Source organism: Anneissia japonica, unplaced genomic scaffold (genome assembly GCF_011630105.1).
Source record: "Anneissia japonica isolate Jap-2015-1 unplaced genomic scaffold, ASM1163010v1 scaffold287716_len795978_cov209, whole genome shotgun sequence".
NCBI classification, from domain to species: Eukaryota; Metazoa; Echinodermata; class Crinoidea; order Comatulida; family Comatulidae; genus Anneissia; species Anneissia japonica.
The window spans coordinates 615,307-631,806 of NW_022756589.1; the positions used below are offsets into that span (position 1 = coordinate 615,307).

At 32.0% G+C, this 16,500-nt stretch overlaps 1 protein-coding gene across 6 annotated transcripts in view; it reads left to right on the forward strand.

Moving 5' to 3' along the window:
* The window catches only part of LOC117124250 (catenin delta-2-like), a 62,039-nt gene that overhangs the window by 17,412 nt on the left and 28,127 nt on the right, over nucleotides 1–16,500 (forward strand). For 4 of the 6 annotated variants that reach the window (XM_033270401.1, XM_033270405.1, XM_033270406.1 and 1 more), the window contains exons 2-5: nucleotides 9,254–9,417; nucleotides 10,746–10,855; nucleotides 12,265–12,369; nucleotides 15,745–15,866. In XM_033270401.1, coding sequence (XP_033126292.1) covers nucleotides 9,301–9,417; nucleotides 10,746–10,855; nucleotides 12,265–12,369; nucleotides 15,745–15,866 — 454 coding nt within the window. In that variant the 5' untranslated portion in view covers nucleotides 9,254–9,300. Of the gene's footprint in view, nucleotides 1–4,837; nucleotides 4,953–9,253; nucleotides 9,418–10,745; nucleotides 10,856–12,264; nucleotides 12,370–15,744; nucleotides 15,867–16,500 lie in introns of those variants that run through there. The other 2 variants (XM_033270402.1, XM_033270404.1) reach the window with 2 other exon arrangements.

A 16,500-nucleotide genomic window follows, 5' to 3' on the forward strand; every position in this document is an offset into this window, starting at 1 on the left:
CTTAAAGGATTTGTATAAGTACCATACATCAACACCCCATATTTGGATTGGAATGAAAATAAAATAAATCATTCTTTAGTTATTCAAGCTGCATACAATTTGATGGCTTTAGTGATTAAACCTCCGGCAAGAAGTCAGAGGTGTTGCTTTTAAAAATCCGCTGAAATTCTGTAAAATGCACTGATGATATTCTTGAACTTGGCATTGAGCTAACACTTGGCATCTGGAAAGCAGTGGTAAAAATAGGATACCGGTACTAGGACTACAAAATTTCATAGCCCATGGCATTGTATACCATCATTATTTTAGTAATATGTAGGGCTGGCTAGTATTAGAATAATATTAATGTCAATGTCATTAATTTGTCAACTAGTTATTCTGTCTAGGAATTGGTATATGAAGCTCAGGTATGACATTTGGTATTAATTGTTTTTATTTATAAACTATATTATATACTTTATTTAAAAAAGCAATTTTGAAATATGTGCTTGTGTCGTATATAGTATATCTTGACTATGAGTGAGATGATTAGTAAAAACTCCACATTGTCAAATTTTATGTGACAAAAAAATGTGATATGCTCATATTTGTGTGTACTATGATATCATGCCCAAATATGGACACATCACACTAATTTGTCACATACTCTAGGCTATGTTCACACATGGCAGCCAACGGTTAGCAGGATCTGGATCCTGCTAACCATTAGCTGCCATGCGTTCATACACACAATCCCTGGTCCGGATACCAAGAAGATGATGATCCATTCACTGACCAATAGGAAGCTGGAAATTTTAAACCTGTACGTGTGATTGGTTGATGGTAAAAATTCGCTCAACTTGCTAACCTATAGCACTCGCTAACCATTAGCGTATCCGAATCCTGGTAACGGTTAGCACTAACCGATCGGGCGTTCACACACGGGTGCTAACGGTTAGCTCCTGATCCTGATACTAGGGCTCTCATGTGAACCTGACCAGTATGGGATAGTGTGGGCAAAGCTTTAGGATATGATACTAGATTTACTATAGTATGCAATACTTTGTTCTAATTTTAGATACGTGCGTTTTTAGATGATGTTCAAGGCTGTAGTTATAACTCTCAAGTGTTTTTTACAGAATATCTTAATGATGTAACATTAACATGAGTAGATATAACACTCATGACATAAAGTATATGACCTCAGCTTCGTGTACCAGTAAGGTTGCTATTAGTAGTCACAATAACTGGATCTATATGTACAACAGTGGCTATGAAAGAAGGCCTATTCTTCACAAACAAAGCCATTGTTATGGGTGCATAGACCAATAAGTAAAAACCGACAAACAACTGGCCTGTTAAATGATTAAAGCCCGAGGCCATGTTGTGGCATATTTAATTTCTCTCTCTGGCTGGTGTTGTACAGTTTAATATTGAAAAGATGTTTATGGTGTATTGCTATCTTACTGGTCTTATACTGGTATACCCTTTTCACATACCACAATAATAACAACTTAGTGAAAAGTTGTGATCAAGTTTAAGTGATGTAAAAGCAAATCCATGTAAAAAAAAATCTGAAAATGTGTTCTACACAGAAAGTCTGTTATACTTTAGTTTGGCCATTATTTATTTCCCAAGGAACCTGATTCCAGATTGCCATTGCCTCCCTAGGTAACTGTCATGGAAGTACCGCCTCTGGGTCTGTCCTATTATGAGCACACTCCCAGGAGCCTATTCTACTGTAAGCACCTCACCAGGGGTTTATTGTATTTTACGAACATTACCAGCGGCCTGTCTTAGTGTAAGTACTTCTCCAGGGATATGTCTTTAACTCAGCATTAAGTTACTGACTTATAAAACAACTCCTGTGGTTCTGTTGTAGTATAAATTTATAAGTACTGTACTTTCTCAGTCCCAGTGAAATATTGCAGATTTCATATTAGGTATAGCAAATATTAAATATCGTTAATTTATTTAGGAAGTAGTAAATTGTAGTACAACACTCTGACTGTAGGCTTAAAAAGTGTAGCACAGTGGCAATAGAGCTATAGAATTTGTATTTGACTCCAAATGAATTGCAAGTGTCAGCTTACATAAAGTACTTTGAGAACATAATTGAATTAATAAGTATTGATATATCCTCCCACTGTCATGTTGTAAACTTGGTTTGTGTTGACTATCATTATTGATGAACCTTACTAGCATCCAAGATCATGATTTACATTCTATTAATAAAAAAAAATATCTGAACTATACCGGTACATTGTACTTAAGATATTTTTTTAGTACAATATAATTAAATTAAATATAGGTTACAATATTCTATTTGTGTTGACCTAATAAAATTTGATCAGTAATACTCAATATTGGAATTATTTACTTAGTATGCCTACATAATATGTAAATTATTGACTCAATTTAAATAATAATAATATATTAAATATTACAGTTCACATTCTTTCTGATATAGATCAGTATGTTGCAGTGAAATGTCTGTAAAATCAGTAAAAACTTGTTGTTTTCATCTGTGTCCAATGCTATAATTTTATTCAAAAATTATCTTCAGTGGGGATTTTTAACTTTTTTTTAGTACCCTGTATTTTCACTGTAGTGTTAAATTTAGTTAATATTTATTTAGTACCTTGGCAGGCTTTTTTTTTAATTAGGTGCTAATATAAATACAACTACTTGCCACATTATTTCAAAATGTCATTATATAATATATTTTCCTTTCTTATATGGTTATCATAATTATCCCGTTTAACTGACCTACTTTTAATCTAAATATGTCTGCTGTCTTGTAAACCATGATAAATGATATTTCTTCATCTTATCAAGTTATTTTGCAGTAGAATAGTATAATCAGACTACTGTATGTGGAATATGGTTGCATAATTAGAAGGCCCTGCGTCATTTGTATCTTTCTCATCCAATCCCGTAGTTAAACTTGTCAACGATAACTAATAAATGTCTCCAAATGCATGCCTTGAACCAAATCAACATAAAATAATAACATATGTGATGTTATCGCATGTATTATTCTATTTTCCTATAGCACTGAATCAACTGTAGACAGCATTAGCTCAATCTTTTAAGCCATAGCTCCCAGGAACTAGGTATAAATTCAAGAATGTCAGCTCTACAGATAAATTATTGGTTTTATGGTTTTATAGAGGAATGTTGCCTGGTGAATGTGTTGAAATCCTTTGGAATTATCCACTAAGGTGTCCAGGTAGATGTGTAGGAATTTGATTGATTATTAGGTCAGAAGCTTTGATTTATTGGTATTTAAAAATGTTTCCATAATACAAAAAAAAAAAAAAAATTTCCTGTATGTGTTCTGCCAACAGTATTATACACCACCATTTTACAGTTTCATTTTTTATATCCAGTTAGGTTCTTTACATATTACTGTCTTCCAAAAAATAGGTATTAATATTTCAAAATTTGCCATTTATTTAGTAGATTTCTTACTGTAAGGAGATATTTTGCTTGATGTATAAAAAAAATCTGTAAATCACATTTTAAATTTCAAGTATAGGTATTAGAATTACAACAAGATGAATCACAGTTCTTTCTCCTGTGAAATTCACATATCTCTAATTCATTTTCATAACTAAAGATCAAAATTGTAAATTAGCTTCTGATTCTTAGTTTTAGATTGACAGGATAGTTATTTGATATTGTATGATATTTTTTGCTTTCGATTAAAAAAAAATACCATTCTTGATCAAATTCAGAAGTTTAAGTTTGTTCTCTTTCTTTTATTGTTTATTAAGCTAGGCCTATAGTGGCCCAGCATCACATAGATATATTTGATGTCGCAGAATTGTTGTAAAATCTGGAACACAACATCAAAATTTCAGTAGTCACAATCAGCTACCAAAATTATAGTATGTGACCTTGTTGGTACAGTAATACAAACAAATACAGAGCAAGTGACATATAGGGAAATGCGCCGTTTTTTCGGATTGTTAATGCTATAGCATGGCAGGAAATTTCACATCGAAATCCAAGCTTTGTGACGTCTGTTCTTTAATCACAAAACCAATCTGTTTGGTTTCGCTACTCTTTGAATTTAAGTAGTGTAATGATTATTTAATTATTGCATTGAAATCAACACTTGAAGCAATGTGTTTTAGCTGCATGCTTCAACTTCTGACGGTCCATTTGTGGTTCTTTTCATTTTTCATTGGCCTTTGGTTATGTGTGAAATTCTATTTGTCTGAACTACAATGGAGGTGATTAAAGAGAATTGACGCATTTCAAACCCTAAAGAATCATGGGATTGATTTACTAACAATGGGTTATTTGTTATGAACCTCTCGTTAATATAATATATAAATATATTAATAATTAAGATTTTCAATTGGAATGTAGGAGTATGTATGTATTTAGAAAACATGCCCCCAAAAAATGCTCAGCATATTTGCTTCAGCAGAGGAAAGAAAACTTTATGCTTCTTTAAAAAAATCTTTTTACCAGAAAAAAAGAAGTTTCATACTAAAAAATATAGAAGTGATATGCAATATTACATACAATTTAAAGCTTCATATTGACATACGTATTTCAAATTTATTTATTTTCCTTAAGTTTCTAAATAAACAAACATTTCCTGTCTATTATATAAAAAATGAGGGGATTCCTAAAATTGACCATGAAACAGCAGAATATCTTGACTCATCTGACCCTCCTACTCACTGTGGAATTTCTGGACACAAAGGAACCATAAAGAAAGGAAGGTTTGTGGTTTGTGACATCACATTAACCACAAAATTATATGAATGTACCGGGTAAGTGCCTAAAAAGAACTTTAGTAGCTCATTGTCTGTTTGCTACTTAAAATTAGATTGGAAGCTTTACCTCATAGGTTGGTAGACATTCTAAAGGGCTTGGTTCTGATAGTCTTAATGCAGTAATTTTATATGGAATTTTAACTGGAAAATGTTCGTGTTGGATTGAATACATGTAAGGTAAACCAACATTTATGTTTGTAACTGACCCTGGTGTTAATTTCAAAGATGTTTTAACAGTTATACCTTTGATAAATATACATGGTAATTAATAGCCTTGCTTATGGGCATATTACAGATAGGATGGCTAATTGTTTTGCTGGCTTTAGTGGAGATGGATAGTTGGACAATTTTAGGAAATGGCATCTGGTTTTTCAATGATTGGCTAGAAAGTACAAGATTCTCATTCTTGCTTCCCATATGCATTTTGATTTTGTAAATGTAAGAGCTTGTTAGATTTTTATTTATTAGGAATATTATTCCAAAAAGGTTTCCAGACAAGGATCAAGCTGGTTTCTATCTTTCACATGTGCTCTAGTATGGGATAGGGGATTACTGGCATATATTTAAATACAGTAGTGTATGATCAAAATGTAAAACAAAACAACTTATTTCAAGAATGAAGGATATTGTTCTTTAGTTCTGTTTTGATGTCTTGTATTTTACTTTATAATCTGAACAACTATTCATACTACTTTAAAGTGATAAAATATTATAAAAGCACATTTGAAAACTACAATACCATACTTTCAAATTCTAGTTATTGACCCAGTGGTGTTATTTTATACTACAGTTGTCGTTTACTTTCAATTCTATTGAATCTGCCATTAAAAATGTTAAACAAAAGAGGAACATTTCGGAAAGAAAACCATCCGGAAGACATTAGAAGGCATTACCATAGTAGTCGTCACCTCATTAAGTGCTTAATAAAACTGATGAAATTGGGGAAGAAACACATTTATGAAAGACATGCAATTTACTGCACTCCAGAGATGCATACTCACCCTTTGTGGCAGTAAACACTGAGTAGTGTAGTACCTGGAGTCCTAAATGTAAATTTAGAGAAATAATTGTTATAGGTTTTTTGATTGGATGGTTACATCATTAAAGCCCTAGAACACTTCAGAGGTGACAATATTTTTGAGATTAGTTCTGGGGGACTGCCTAGAGATCTGATAGTGGAAATTGTGGAAGCATTTTAGAGATATTAACTGTACTCAATAAGGTACAGTAGTAGAATATACTACAAAAAAGGTCATCAACACTTTGACCACCATTAACATTCCTATAGTGTGATATACACAGAATTATTCAATGCTTTGGTAAATGGACATTTATATATTGCTCCCCAAACACACATTTTACATAAACCAGGTTTATCTCCATTCCCTAATTGGAGTAATGTCAAGCAAATATGTGGTAATTTATATATTAGATTTTCAATCAGAATTTAGTACAAAACAAAGTGAAGAATGTGATGATTAAAACAAAAATTCATAAATTGTACCTCTCCTGACATTAATTGATAAAATTATACTAGCCCATCTCGAAGCCCAAAGGTATAGTTATAATACATGACTGGCCCATCATGGGGCCCTATGACTCCTTAATATAGGTCTATATACATATTATCTCAGGGAACTGTATTAAAACAGTACTATTTGAATACATCACTTGAAAGGACTAAATTGAACTTAAATTGATATAGCGGTATGCTAATTGGGAAGTATTACATCTCTACAGTGGCATTTTAAAGTAATGACAGTGATTGAGCCTGATAGTTAAGCATGTTCTTAAGTATTAGCTAATACAAGTACACATAATGATACTGGTTATCAATTACCAAAGAATGAAATGCATCCATTCATTTACAAAGAACTAGTGCGGTTTCATAAATTATGTTGAACTTACTTTCTATAATATTTATCAGCTCTTGCTTTCGTCTACACAGTGGATTCATCCGAACTGTAGTTGTCTTAAAATGCTGAGATTTATCATTTCTTATATTGTTTTGTAGCAGAATAATGCGGCTACACTTTTTTTTCCCCATTATATTACAAATTAATTGCATTTCATACCAGTAGGCCCTGTAAATTAATTGGGCTGTACTTTGGTGGTTTAGGTGCTTGCTCTTTAATCCTGGGCTTGTCTGAGTCGAGTCCTACAAACATAATGGTGCTTCTCTTTCGACTAATGCCAACTAATGCCTCATGTTGAGACTGGTTTATAGAACATCGTAGAATTAATTCCATCATGAAAGCGATGAGTCACTTGTAGATTAGATGAGACTAAACTCATCGTACTATTAATTATGAGATAATTTGCATCCTTAAATAAACTGATGTAGTTTCACTTGGTTTGATGCATAGCATAAATATACATTAAATATATACTATTTAATCAATAACATCGTGTATATTTTATATTAAAATACTTAACAGGTTATATGTTCTTTAGTGAAATCATTACAAATTATTACTTGTACTTTAAAGGTGATAGATGAAGCTGTAAAAAAACTCTATTCATATATTAGATTGATTAATATTTAATCAATAACATCTTATATATTTTATATTAAAGTACTTAACAGTTTACATGTTCTTTAGTGGAATCATTACAAACCATTACTTGTACTTTAAAGGTGATGGATGAAGTTGTAATAAACTCCATCCATAGATTCATTTATTTACGGATGAGTAAAAGGAGGCCCTCTGGGGAATAAGTACAATAGACTCAATATCTGTCTATAAGTAAGACAAAGGCTAAAAATGTTTGGTGTTAATAAAGCACATGAAATGTAACTGTAAAGTATACGATGGCTAAAATTGGTCATCGAGGAATTTTCCATGAGACCCCATGGACTTGCCTGCAAGCTGTTTACTTCACAGCATGTTGAAATGCTGAATAATAATATGAAGGTAAAAGAATATTATGAACATATGCAGAAATTAATTACTTTAGAATATGACTTACAATAGTACCTTTTTATATGATTCTTAATTTCTTTATAGTAAATTTTCAGATATCTGTTTTATAATGAATAGACAGATATTGAGTCTAAAAATAGTGCATTAAACTGTATGTAAAAGTAGCATAAGTTACTAGATACAATTTCAGTTTCATTCATGTGGCTGGTAATTTTGCAACTTATTAAAAACATAAGATTGAAATAGGTTTAACCATTCTGTTGGTAAATATTAATTATTTCCTTATTCTGTCATTGTCAGTATTTGTCAAGTGGTGTTTTCATGGCGGGTGATACTCATGCGTCATCTGGTATAAGTGTAAATATTGCAGTTGTATTGTACGTACTTTCAGTATTTTGTTGTCTATGCTAAAGAAGGAACGCCACAACTGGGACATGAAATGCACTCAAAAGAACCCCAAAATTCCCCAGCAATGGTGGGCCAATAGAGGGCACCCTTTGAGAACTCCTATTTGGATTGTGTACTAATGAATTGATATAAAAATAAATAATATAGAGTCGGATCACATCTTTAAGTGTCATGATGCAGCCCTATACTGAAATAACAAAACCCCACTAAAAATCATGACAACATAACACCCAATTTCAAAAATCAATGAATATAAAATGACAGATAATAATATTTTATGAATTAAATATGAATAAATACATACTTATATAGTATATAGGTGTCTTAGTCTGATATGAATAATATTATAACAGAAGTGTCATTGACCCAAAGTTGTCCTCGATAAGATATAATAGTGAGTTGAATCTAGGATAATTCTACGTCTGGGATCATTAATAACTTCCTTTGCTACATATACTTGCACCCAATTTTACCATCTCGATCGCTGTGATATTTTAACGTGTATTGTAATGCATTGGCCTTGGTCTATATTGTAACAATTTCTTTGTTCGTATTTGGTATATTACTAATAAACATAAAAATCTTAGAAGGATCAAAAGTTGAATTGAGAAAAAAAAATCATTCATCATATTAATAGGTGTCAAGATAAGGAAGCTTAGCTCTCATAAATTATTTTTAGTACCGTATATTATGGCATTAGTGTGGTTTTTTATATTGAGAGTCATCTATATAATACTGTTGTTGTGTTCTTTCGTAAGTTGGTGACAAAGTAATTTGGTATAACTTCCCATCATTCTCTGGCAAAAGGGATCAAAATGAGAGATTGAGAGAAAAAAAATCATCTGTTTAAGAGGGTGTCAAAATGAGTAAGCTTTCTTTCTTATAAATTGTTATTAGATTTAGAGAAAACTATAAAAAAAATACTGTATGGGTATCAAAATATGGAAGCTTAGTTCTCATAAATTATTTTCACTTTATTTGTTGATTTTAAAACTCATCATTATATTGTTCATTTATGAAACATTCTAAAAACTTATATTTCAAATTAATAATAATTAATATTAATTTTTAATTTCTTTTTACATTTTATGAAATATTACAAAATAAATTTAATTAAATTTAGTTTTTCTGTTTTCATCTTTACAGAGTTTTTTGAGAAGTAGAGGAAGACAGACATAAGTGGCACTGTGGATATGCCTCACAGACAAAATGGGGACACCGAATTGATCAACGACATACGCCAAGCTAAACATGATATAAGCCTTGAACCAGAAGGAGCAGCCAGCATTCTTAGATCGGTGCAAGCCCAGGTACTATAAGCTCAGTGCCTCTATTCTTATAATTAAGTAATTAGTATTAATTATTATAGTAGTCATAATTGATCAATTTTACTGTATTGCTTCTTACTTGATAAACATAATGATAAAAAAAAAACCCATTAGTGACTATAACACAAATAATCACAAGTGTTTAATCTCTTCCTACAGGAATACAATTATACTTGTTTTTGTATGCTCTGATTACTTGGTGGTCTCATCCTCTTTTCCAAAAATATCAGATTAGAAACATATTTGTGGTCCGTGCTGATAGATGCTCCCCTCCCTTCCCCCTCCCCCCTTCCATAGATACGTTACTGGCTGTATCATGACTTGTATGATCCAAAAGAACCTCTTACAACACTCAGCCTTATTAAGTGAAGATAGTCCTTGTACTTGTTCATAATTTTATTTATTATGTTGATGTTGTTAGACCTTGATGGTTCCCGTGCGCAAAAAAAATGAAATGAGTCTTGAGTGTTAATGAAATTGCCCCAAGTAATAACATTCATAAAACCTTGTTCATAAATATTTTTTCTTTTGAGTAAAAAATATCAATTCTATAGAACCAAGCACGATAAAAACATTATTATCTAGGCTTCCATCAAAAATCAATCGGTGAGGAAGCCATAAATATTTTTCCTCCTGTATTATGAATAACCATTATCATGTAGGAAACAAAATATAGTATTTCCTCCGGTATTATGAATAGTTATTATCATGGAGATATAAAAATTAAGATCCACTACTATAGGATTTGTTTGTCACAGTATATGTGATAGCCAAAAAGGCTTAACGAGAGGATACTTTAAATTATTACTATGGAGTTTTTGAGATGTGCTACACAACTTGTTTGAAGGTTTTTTTTATTTTTATTTATTTTTTTTTGCAACTATCAGATTTAATTGTTAACCTTATTTTGGAGGAGTTTGAAAATATATTGCAAATTGAAATTGTTTAGAAATTGAACTTTTTTTCTTTACCTGTGTATGCTATAGAGTTGATTACAAAGGTGTTTATAGGTTTGTAATCACTAGTCCATGAACATCTAAAGAAAGCAAAAGGTATTTATACAGATCAACAAAAACATACATTAAACAAATAAACATTGATCTGAAAGTTGTAGATAAAAAGCTACTGACACTTCCATGCATAAAGTATTGACAGGACAAACTGGTATCACACTGTTGTAAAGCTAAAGTCTTGGATAATTCTAGGGTTAGAGAAGGAGGAAGTATTGAATTATATTACAAATAATTATAATGGTTGATTTTTACGAAAACTTTTTAAAAAAATGTAGTGGATTTTTTATTCTTTTAAAGGAAGCACAGTTTGAAGAACTTACCAGACAGTTAGAATTTGAGAAAAAGAGGGTTGCTGACCAATTGGAACAGAGTGCATATGTGGATGATTCCAGTTTAAGAAGCATTAGGTATGAAAAAGAGAGTTTGTTGTACACTATATAGTACATTGCTAAACCAAGGATGTAGAAATACATAGTAGCCCCATCAGGATACAAACCCAATGGCTACGGTAATTATCATTAACACTTCCAGCATATCCTAGAAGGTTGGCTAACATTCAGGGGGCCCTCCAAGGCTATGTTTACGCATACGGCGTAAGACTGGCGGAGCTTACGTCGGCGTATCTAATCCATGGATTAATGAGACGTTTTTTAGTCATGAGAAAAAATCCTGGGCTGTCACAGGATTTGAACCCAGACCCTGGGATTGGAAGGCAAGCATCTTAACCACCAAGCTACATCTCCGTTGCGATCATATTGTTCATATACTCCTGAATTTTTTCTTAATTCTATTCTTAATTGCAGTGTTCTGATTGGTTAGATTACATTATGCCCATTGCCATGATAATGTCATAACTCCAATTGGATTCATATGCTAATGAGCAGCGCCTGTTGGTTAAAAATGTTGTTAAATTTTAATCTCTTGAGTAAACCCATTATCAATGTATTCCTCATGGATTCTAACCTTTCCGTATTCTCATTATCTACATATTCTTCAAGGGTTTGGAATTATTGGTTTAAAAAAATTTTCTTTTATGTTAAAATTGTCATCCCAACATGCTGAACGTAGACATCCAATCACAGGATGAAAGGCCAAGGGTGTTTATATTTACAATATACCCAAATGGATTATAGTAATTTTATTATTATAATTCAAAATTTGAGACATTTCACTAATCAATTTTTTGTCTAACTTTCCATAATCAATATATCCCTTCATGATATGCATATTCCGTATGGATTTGAAAATCATCCAATATTTCCTCCTGCTTAATCAGGCAATCTTGAAATATTTTCTGTATACGGCAAATAAATATGCTAATAGTAGGATATGTGTAGAGCGCCTTCCACAGTTAAATCATCTCAAGGCGCTGACAGTATTTAGAGCATGAATAATAAACCTTCAAGCAAACAATACTTATCATAAATAACATTAAAGACAAAAAAAAAAAAAAATTTTTTTAATAAGTTATTAAAATAAATAAAATTTACAATCTGTGGCCAAAAATGGCATTAAACAATCTGCGAAAGGGAAGGAAAATGTGCTTTGCTGCAACAATCGTGCAGGTATTCCAGTGTCAGTGTGCTGGGCTCCAGTAGTAGTATAAAAGAGTAGTCAAAATATATCATGGAATATATTCATAGAATTCATTATTTATGGTTGATAAAGCTAGATAATCCCAGCTTGATGTACAGGAAATAGTTTTGCATACTGGATTAATCCGTGGCTACCAAACGCAACCACACAGTCTACATTTGGGTTAAAATGGTGATTTCATAGTTGTAATCGTACTGTTAATATCTTTTGTTGTTTGTAGTGAATCAAATGACTCATTTTCCTGGAGACGTTCTGGTCAGGACGAATCACATTTAGGCGACGAGACTGAGACCGAACTTAGTGCTCATTTACTGGATTCATGCTTGTAAGTACCCTCTAATATCTCTTATTAATTTTAGATTTGGTGTTTACGTTTAAACTTAGTGAGATCTTTATTTCTCTAAATATAAAGCTCACCTCGGGTAAGCCCACCCTCTAACTTTCGAGTAGTTGCTAAACAACATGCACTCCGCTTTTCATAGTTTCGGAAGCTTTGAATGGATTGTGTTTACCTCAAATAACAATTGTGAGCTGTCGTGACAAAATGAGTCTTGTGGTATAAAAAATGAAAAATGAGTTATTAATATATTTAGACAGATGACTATATAAGCTTTATTGTGGTCTTTCAATCATGTTCCTTGATTGAGTAAAACCGGAGTAAGATCATTTTAAAGTTCAGATGTCTAAAAATATACGTAAGAGAAAATCGCCTCTAAAGATAAACAACTGATTAATTTTGTGTTTGTTTTCCTATCAATTCTGGAAAATAGATTTAAAAAATGTGCCTCAAAAACATGATTACCTTAGGAAACTAAACTTAGAACTTTTGCTACTGTGAAATATACATATTAAACTAATCAGAAAAATTGAAACCCAATTTTTGTCAAAATATCACTTCAGATATATATTCTAGAATATATCAAATTGACCTGGCGTACTACAAGACTCCATTTGTCACGACAGCTCACAATTTTGAAAGTAAAATGAACCAAGTGTAAATATACTGGTATGAAATTTACCTGTGTTTGAAGATCCATATGAAAACTTTTGTTCTCAATACAATAAAATTTTACTCCCTGGAATTTTCGATTGAAACGTTAACCATCATCCGAAGGATGATCCAACAATATTAGATACTGCCAGTGACCTTTTGGACAATTTAAGAATTTATACCGGTGAAGGGTTGTGAAGACGACATCTACATTTGGGTTAACCATATTTAAACTGAGAAGGGGGCCTGTCTACGATCCACTCGTATAGTCACATGTCCAAAAGGTCACTGACCTTTTTTTTGATTGTTGGATCACAATGCTGATGAACGTTGAAGTTTCAATTGAAAATACTAATGAGTTCACAGTATACAGTATATTTTATTGCAATTCAGCATCAAAATGCTCCTCATGTCCCTTTGTTTGTTCCTCAAGAAAGATAATAAGCAAAGAAATCTGATAAAAATATAAGTTAATATAAGTTAAGAAGAATGATGATTAAAGGACAATAAATGTCTATGGATTGATATTCCGTGGGAAAAAGAAACTCGCATTTACTCTACAGTATTTTGAAGTTGTTCTTAGATTTTATGTCTACCGGTACTTGTCCACAGAATAAACCTTGCAATTTGTAGTCTTCCTGTTTAAGTATTCACACTTTAAATCCTTAGGTGCTAACTATCTATCTTGAATTGCTTCCTGTGGTTTTAAGAAATAACAAAAACCTTATTGATAAATATTGTCATATCCTGCAATTACATTCAAAGAAAATAAATTGTCCTTGTTTATTAAACGTGTGCATATTGCCGTGTCCAAATATCTGAGTCCATATAGCGTGACCGTCCTACTATTAAGGACACGCCCTTAAAACCACAAACCCTGATCCTATGCTTTTTTTTATTATTTATTTATTGAATAAAATTGTAAATTTATTTAAACAATATAGAAATAGAGTGGTAACTAATTGTAAGAATTGACATACCTGTTGTATTGTCATGTTTATAGCATACTAACCTAGGTACTTTAAGAACACACCTTTATTTAAAAACCACAAACCCTGATAATATGTGATCTCTGCATTCTTCTAATCAGAGTTTTCAATCAAGGGAGAAAAAAATATTCTGAATTAATTAAAACTATTCGTAAACTACCATGTAGTTGTAGCCAGTTGTTTGTGGGAATTGAATGCTGTGACATTTGACATATTGTAATATATACAGGAAAGCTGTTAATATTGAATGAATTTATTTAACCTACCTGCAGTGACCCATTCACATAGTTGCCAAGTAAACTTCTGCATACCTTCTCTGTGATAGAGTGTACTTAATGGCTTTTATGATGGCATCTCTTTATTTCTCATGGCATTAGTTTGAAATTAAAATTATTTTAAATAAAAATTTGATGATAGAATAAAAATACTTAGCTTGGAGAGATTTTTTTATTGAGTTCTTCAGCCAATCCTAGTGTGCAACAATCACATTTAAAGATGATTTTGATTTTTTTTTTTTGGTGGGAGGGGGGGAAATATTGTCCACAATGGGATTTGAACTCTAGACCTTCTGATTACTGTTTAAACATTTATTGATCTGGCCATGCGTCTTTTTATTTTATTTTATTTTATTTATTTATTTTCTATATTTTGGCCAGGTTCTATTTTTCTAAGTGGCTGTTTTTCCTTGCCCTCTTCTTATGATCTTTGAATTACAAATACAAGACTTAATTGATCATTAGAGTGAAATCATCAGTGATCAACATTTATATGCTAAGGAATATTAAGTGCTACATCCAAATGACTTGTTGAATGATTACATGCCTAGCTGCAAGTAAAATGAGTTTACTTTACAAGAGTATTTTCAACACCTTATAGCCAAGGGTGTGTTAACTAATCAAGAGTCCATTTAGAATGCCAGGTATCTGTCATTTTAATGTATTTAGTATCACAGGCAGAGAGTATTTGAAAGCATTTCAACAATTTATTGATTAAATCACTGTGATCAGATAAGTTGAAGGTGATTATAATAACAAAGATTTATAATAATAGTATGGCAGTTGTAATAAATGTCATATTAGTATGGCAATTTTTACTTTGTATGGTTTTGAAATATTGTTACCCCGGTCATTTGATCAGTCACCTGATATTCTATAATGTTGCAGAGCAGTAACTCAGCATGCTAGCATTTGAACCTATCAAGTACTCGCTTTACTCATTAGTAAAGAAAGACAATTATCAATGATAAGGCATGCTGAAGGGGTAAGGCTCAAGCCCCTCTGAGCCTACATCAGCTGCCAACCAGGGTTCAACCATCTGTAATGATGCCCAAGAATACAATGTGATAGCGTAAAGAACTGATATGACCTCGGTTATATTCTTCATCTTTACCACTATGTTCAGTATAAAATATTAGACATGCCTTAAAGAAAGCTTGAGTCCTGTAATTATAATAAAATAATAATGAATGTAAGAAGAACTAGCATTTTTATATATTACAATCGTATGTTTTATCTACTGATAATGTTAATTCATAAAAATTTTTGGCTGTACACTAGGCTGGATTTGTTGTATTGGTGTGGTACTTAAAATTGCGACAGTCATTTCCCTTGCATTATTTCCAAGAAATATGTCAATGGAAAACATTTTAGACATGAACTAAGTTATTCATTTCAACAAGACGACAAGAATACTAATGTCCTCTTCTTGTTTACTTCTGTAGGCGGGAATTAGAGGAGAAACAGCTTATGGATCCAAATGATCACATGACAAGCTTTCAGTATCCGAACCCTGGCATGGATAATTCTCACTTTTCTAATGGACAAGACTCAGATTATATGAGAGGTAAGTTCAGTAGTCAGAACACTTTAAAACATTTTATAAGAGCAGCACTAATGAATCAAGCTAGATTCGCGTTGGTTCAACAACCACATGTCACATTTTATGAATTACATAGTAATAATGAAACAGTTTTTTATTGGTTGCTTCAGATTTCCTCACATTTTAGGCGGTAGTAAGAGTCGTAATGAAACAGCTATGTTTTGAAGGGTTCAAAGGTGAATCTTGTTTTTTGGAAAACATTGTTGTAATGAAACAGCTATGTCTCTTAGTATTAGGTTTATAGCTACAACTGGAATGATTTTTATTATATGCAACATACAGTAATGTTATGCGTAGCTTGCTGACTTGCTTTTTATGCAGTGGCCAACTCCATCAAATTTGCATGGCATTTCACAAGCATCATTGAGATGTTATTGTAAACATGTCTCCCCTTTATAACAGCCAATCTAAAGGTGACATCTGAGGATGTTTCATTTCAACAACATGCATACAAGCATTGAAATGGCAAGTGAGGTGTAAGGGTACGTGATGATAGCCAGTAACAATTACCACATGAATGACATCTATATTTAAAGAAGTTATTGCCGTACATTGTTTTAGCGTTAATAGAAGTTATTTTTAGAATATTTTTCATAGT